This window comes from Octopus bimaculoides, chromosome 11 (assembly GCF_001194135.2).
Source record: "Octopus bimaculoides isolate UCB-OBI-ISO-001 chromosome 11, ASM119413v2, whole genome shotgun sequence".
NCBI classification, from domain to species: domain Eukaryota; kingdom Metazoa; phylum Mollusca; class Cephalopoda; order Octopoda; family Octopodidae; genus Octopus; species Octopus bimaculoides.
In genome coordinates this window covers 59,738,480-59,744,604 of record NC_068991.1, presented here as the reverse complement: position 1 = coordinate 59,744,604, position 6,125 = coordinate 59,738,480, and the positions used below count along the sequence as shown (strand labels likewise).

Genomic DNA, 6,125 nt, shown 5'->3' with positions numbered 1-6,125 from the left:
GCCCGTTTTTCAAACACCACACACCACTGTCAACATCATTACCACCACACACATACAGAACACAGCTACAGCTACAGCCAGTTTACAGCGACGACATCAATAACAACTACGAACTACAAGCATCGCCCCCGACGTCGCCAACAGCAGTACGACTCTACGTACTACCAGCATCGCCAACATCGTCAGCAGCAATACGACTCTACGTACTACCAACATCGTCAACATGACTTCTACACATACACAAGCAACCAACATCAACAAGCGCGGTTTTATCTCGACCCTGTTAGAGTGGATGTTTCCACTCACGATCAACAGGCCAGCCAGAATATTCAGTACCAGGTAACAGAGGTCCCAGCCAGCATTCGACGCTCAACTACAGCTCTGCTCCTTGACCGCAACTTCCTGCGTATGAACATTCTAAATCTCCTTGTGTAACTTTTATAGAATATTCCGTACCAGGTAACACAGGTCCCAGCATCGACGCACAACTACAGCTCTGCTCCTTGACCGCAACTTCCTGCGTATGGACATTCTATCTCCTTGTGGAATTTTAATACGAACTGGTTTTCTCTATCTCAGTGTTTTAAGACTTTTCACAGTCTATGTTAGACACTTTTACTATGTTCTGTGTTTTCTCTCACATACACACTTGTGAACTCATATATTTTCTTTCCTTTCAGAAAAAAACAAAAAAATCAGACTTTTACATCGCGTGATTCCAGTTTCCTGGACAGTTGTCATCACGGTTGTTTTGTCATTGTCAATTCATTTGTACATTGCATGCATGTATCTCACAAGTGTACATTCATTTCTTTGATTTTTCTTTGTATGTGTTTGTGCCACATCTTGTGGGTGGTTTCGGTGGCCATCTTGCCTCAGGCGTCCCTCCAAATTTTCTATTTTCGTGCTTTCGGCACTCGCGGGGGAGCCATGTAGTGACGCCTTAATAGCAGACATTCCGGAAAGCTTATCCATGCATGCGCAGGGACTAGTTCCGGAAGGAATACAGGAAGAGTCTCGTGTGCATGCGTGGTCATTGGATATTCAAGCTTCGCGCCCTTATTCATTCTCTTTTCTCGCCGGCCGACGGAGAGCTCAGACGTACAAGCAGTCTGTCTCCAACATTCCAACTCTGGAGACAGCTATTTCCAACATTCCAACTCTGGAGCTAGACAAATAACCACTCAACATCATTGACGGCGTCTCAGCAACCAAAGGGCGAAGTGCTGCCTATTTCCTCTGTAAATAAATATTGTTGTGTTGATAATTCAGAATCTGCGTTCCGTTGTTTCTTCAAGAAATTTAATGTACGGAAGCGGTGTACACCTAATGGTGTATAACCACTTTCCTACAATGGTATATCAAATTAATACACTTGTCAATGTTCATATACATTCACATACTTCCCTTGTACATGCACACACATATACACACACAGAGCTGAAACGCTGTTTGATTTTTCTTTTCAGTGTTGAATGTTCACCATCTCACCAGTTTGCCATCATTCCTTCCTCCCCCATTCATCTATTACTCCTTCCTTTCTCATTTATATGTTGTGACAGAGAAAAACACAAGAGTATTATTATAGTAGATTGTTCCTTACAACAAATATTTAATATAAATGTTTGCTCTTCATCGAAATCAATGAAATGAGTCTTTAAATACAAAGATAAGGCCTGGCTTGGTTTGGCTTCATGCTCTTGCTTGATGGAGCTGGGGCTATTCCAAGTTAGTGGTCCAGAGACGTCATCATGCGTAGAGCCGACCAGGTCCACCAGTGCTCTCCATCGCTGGCGGTCCCGTGTCAGCCTCTTTGCATCTTGGCGAAACTAATTATGACCAAAAATTTGTTTGCAATGAAACCTCGTTGATGCCATCGAGTCATACATCAGCACTTTGGAGGTGATGCAAAAATTAAATCTCAGTGGCAACAATGACGATGGAATTCTAGAAAATGATGTGACGACGGATACAAATAGTGCCAAAATTCCTGATGATGTGGTCATCGAAGGGAATTATTATGTGACATATATATGTTGAATCACTCAATGTCACAAGTGAAGAAGCAATAATAAGAATTTTAACAAAGATAATCTTTACTGCAAGATACAAAGATGCAAATAATCCTTCACACTCGATTAGACCATATTCCCGGTCAAGTCACAACACGCGAAAGAACAAATTCGCAAGTTAATAGTGATGAGAATTTAGCTACAAATTTTCCTATTGAGTTCTTGAAAGAACAAACTTTATTGGGGATGCCTCCCCACGAACTTAAACGGAAGAAAGGATTCGCAATAATACTTCTCCAAATTTTAAAACCAAAGACTAGACTTTCAAATGGCATACGTCTGGTCATCATCAAAGAAAGAAAGCTAACAATAAATTGTTCGTCTCGAAAATTGATTTGACTCCAAGCCGTACAACTTTACCTCTCTTTTTTAATAAAGTCTGTTTGTTCCTGTTGCAACCTATGATCAGTGATATCTCTCTATATATATAAATCTCTGAGTAGAACAAAGAATTAGATTAGTTTGAAATTTCAGACTGAGGATTACGAAGGTCAAGGAGAAATTATAGAATCAAGCGTCTTTACAAAGAATACGAAAGAATTATTACATTAAATATTTGTATACTTAAATTTATATTCGCGTAATTTATTCCATAATCAAATAAACGTCTGCCATTTTTGAAAGGTACTACACGAGTAAATTTAGTAAATACATAAAATGACAAAATATAACAACAAATGTTTGCTCAACTCTCATAATTCTAATATATATTTCTATACATAAAATTGACGTCCGATATTGTACAATATTATCCCTGTTTATCTCCATTATGCTTCACTCTCTTATTCTTTATACTGTTGATTGTTTATCTTTCTCACACTCGTCATCAGTCTCTCATAAAGTATTTTGCTCTCTTTCTATCTTTCTAATTAAGGTGGCGAGCTGACTGAAACATTAGCACGCTGGGCCTAGCGTATTTCGTCTGACTTTACTTTCTGAGGTCAAATTCCGTTGACTTTGACTATCATCCTTTCGGGGTCGATAAACTAAGTACTAGTTGCATACTAGCGTCAATCTAATCGACTGGTTGCCTCCCCAAAAATTTCGGGCCTTGTACCTGAGTAGAAAAGGTTCTATCTTTCTGATCTCACTTTTATTTCGTTATAGTTTGTATCCCTCTTTTTTTAACCGGTCGGTTTCATTCTCTACTTGCTACTCTATCTTTTCCCCTATGCAGTTCTTACTCTTTCACTCCATCTATTAAGGGTTATTCATTGTTTCGCTCCCAGTTTATCTTATTTCATCCTGTTGTTCTCATTTACTCTTATCTGTCACCCTTTCCAACTTATCTTGTCTGTATGTGTATCAGTATTGTTTTTTACTTCATTATCTATCTTCCTCTTACAGTTTCTCCTTCTCTATCTATTTGTCTTTCTATTTCTATTTATTTCTATCACTTTGTGTTTCTTACTCTCTCTACTTCTTCTCTACCTACCTCCCCCATATTTATTAATTTATCTAACTACTTCTCTCACTCACTTTCTCTTCTTAACTTTCTATCTCTTCTCTCCCCTTCTATATATGTTTACCACTCTCATCCTTTTTCTTTTCCTCTGTCTGTCTAGTTCTCTCTCTTATTCCCCCTCCTTTATATATTTACTACTTTAATCTACTCTCTTACTTCTCCCCTTCTTTCACTATGTCTTTGTCTTTCTCACAAGGTTAACCTCACCATGGCGGACTAGCATTTTTACAACACTTATAATGTACCGACACTACCTCGCAACACCTTTACGAAGGGCTTTTAATGTAGCCTTTCGGTAAGTTGCTTTCAACGACATATTCTGCTTCAAATCTAAACATCTTTAAACATATTTTTCTGTATATCTGTTTAAAATGATTTGACAATCATCCTAACATCATACCGACTATCAATCACCTTGGAGTAGGCTCTTTAAGTTTTTGGTTATTAAAATTGTATTTATCGACATTGCTGCTCGATAAATATTCTTCCAAGTGATTATAGAATTGTTTTCATGACAACTACTGATATATATATATATATATATATATAAATGAAATATATTTGGAAAATTAGATTATCGTTAATATTATGAATCGTTTAGTTATATTCTGAATGTTGTTAAAGAAATTAAGCGTACCCATATTAGAAATATCTCCAATGTAAACTTAATAACTGAAATATCCAAATTGGTCCTTTATCTCTTTATAAATAAAAAGTAATTATAAGGGTTTGTTGATGCTTTGTAAAATGTAAGTTGAATGAGAGGAAAGAAAACCACGTTTATGTCATTTTAGTTTCGAACTTCCCGTAATAATTTGCATATTTCCCGATATTTTCTTTCTAACTTTTGGTTTAATTATATTTTCATTGAGATTATCTTCTATTATCTGCGGGGCGTTTTATCTTATTAAAAAGTAAGTCATCCCCGATGTGAGTGTCGGAAGATCGTGGAGCAAGGTTTTAAATGACTGGGGTCGCGATTTGGGTTGTATTCTCGGTTGTAGATATTGTAGCTGGCCTATATTATTGATTACATGAAGAGTTCTTTTACATCCTAATTACTGAGAGGAACAAACAATGCTATTTTACTTTTAAGCTTCATATGCCATTGGAAAATCATAAATATCACTATAGACGTCCTTCTTTCTTGTCACCTATACAATTTATTACTCAACCTGAATGGTGTGCGATGTAAACAAATATTAAAGTTGGTCTGGCGTCAGAATACGAACGTTTACCATCTTGGAGTTAAGAGAACTGATAGTTTATTTATATATGTAAGGTAATTTCTTGTATTTTGGAGAAAATATAGTTTATATCTTCAGTCTATAACTAAAGAATTGTAGAGTGGATCAGTGCACCAGTGTGCGACCGGTGAACAATGAATAAATGACCCAAAGTTTATATTTCCTTCCGAGTATTTAGTACCGGGGGGTCATTTTGTTTGACTTAAACCCTTAAAGGCAGTGGCCCAAGCAAGGCCGTTGTCCAATGGCAGAAGCAAATAAAAGATAGATAAAATTCGAATACAGAGGATAGAGGTTGCCGCTGGTCCTTAGACATGAATTCATTGATATCTAGTTGTTGCTCCATTATTGCGAAGCGTGTTAAGAACCTCAAACCGCTTTTAACAAACTATCGGCTGCGGTTGTGGTTTCTGAGTGATTCGTGTTTAACTTATATAATAAAATTGTTGCTTTAAACATAAATATACGACGGACGTAAAGAATGTGGACCCTCTTTCCTTTTTTTTTTTACAGAAGCCCCATTTTTAAGTACGGAGATTTCTGATTCTGTAAAAAAAAACAAAAACGGGCGTTTTAAAATGTTAATTCCCCACCCCACAATTCTTCAATTTTTCACTTTTTTCAGAAATTAATCTCCGTATTCTTCTTCGAGAATAATCTCCGTATTTTTCTACGTATTTCGCAAAAAAACATTTCTGAAAAAAGTGAAAATTGAAGAATTGGGGGTGGGGGAATTAAAATTTTTTTTTGCAGAATCTCCGTACTCGAAAATGGAATCTGTAAAATAATAATAATAATAATAATAGTAATAGTAATAGTAATAATAATGATGATGATGATGATGATGGGGGTGCAGTCCACATTCTTTACGTCTGCCAAATATACTTCGGTATATTTATATATTTAACATTGTTGTATACTTTAACTAACAGTTCAACTATTAACATAACTATTGGCATATTTATTTCACTATGTCGGGTGATGATGGTGTGGATATTGTCGTTATTTCTGTTGTTGCTGTTAGTAGTCTTTGAAAAAAGAAAGCATTTTGAATCTTACCTTTTACTTGTTGTAGTCATTGGTCTGCGACCGTTTTAGGGCACCACATTGAAGGGATTTTTTTTTTAGTCGAACATATCGATCCCATGACTTATTTTTTAAAGTCTAGCACTTACTCTTTCTGTCTCTTTTGCCAAACTCTCTAATTTACGGGGACGTAAACAAACCAATACTGGTTGCCAAGTGGAAGCAGAGGCAAACACACACACACACACACACATGGCTGCAGTCAAATGAATGAAACAAGTAAAAGAAATATAAATATATATATATATATATATA

General features: G+C 36.4%; 2 protein-coding genes across 2 annotated transcripts in view; one reads left to right on the top strand and one right to left on the bottom strand.

Moving 5' to 3' along the window:
- Positions 1–5,864, bottom strand: part of LOC106879599 (uncharacterized) — a 218,138-nt gene extending 212,274 nt beyond the window's left edge. Inside the window, exon 1 of the mRNA XM_014929243.2 lies at positions 5,844–5,864. The gene's annotated coding sequence lies outside the window, so the exon portion shown is untranslated. The remainder of the gene's footprint in view (positions 1–5,843) is intronic.
- Positions 3,691–6,125, top strand: part of LOC106879602 (NADH dehydrogenase [ubiquinone] 1 alpha subcomplex assembly factor 3) — a 12,935-nt gene continuing 10,500 nt past the window's right edge. The window contains exon 1 of the mRNA XM_014929250.2: positions 3,691–3,832. Within this exon, the coding sequence (XP_014784736.1) occupies positions 3,777–3,832 (56 nt within the window). The 5' untranslated portion in view covers positions 3,691–3,776. The remainder of the gene's footprint in view (positions 3,833–6,125) is intronic.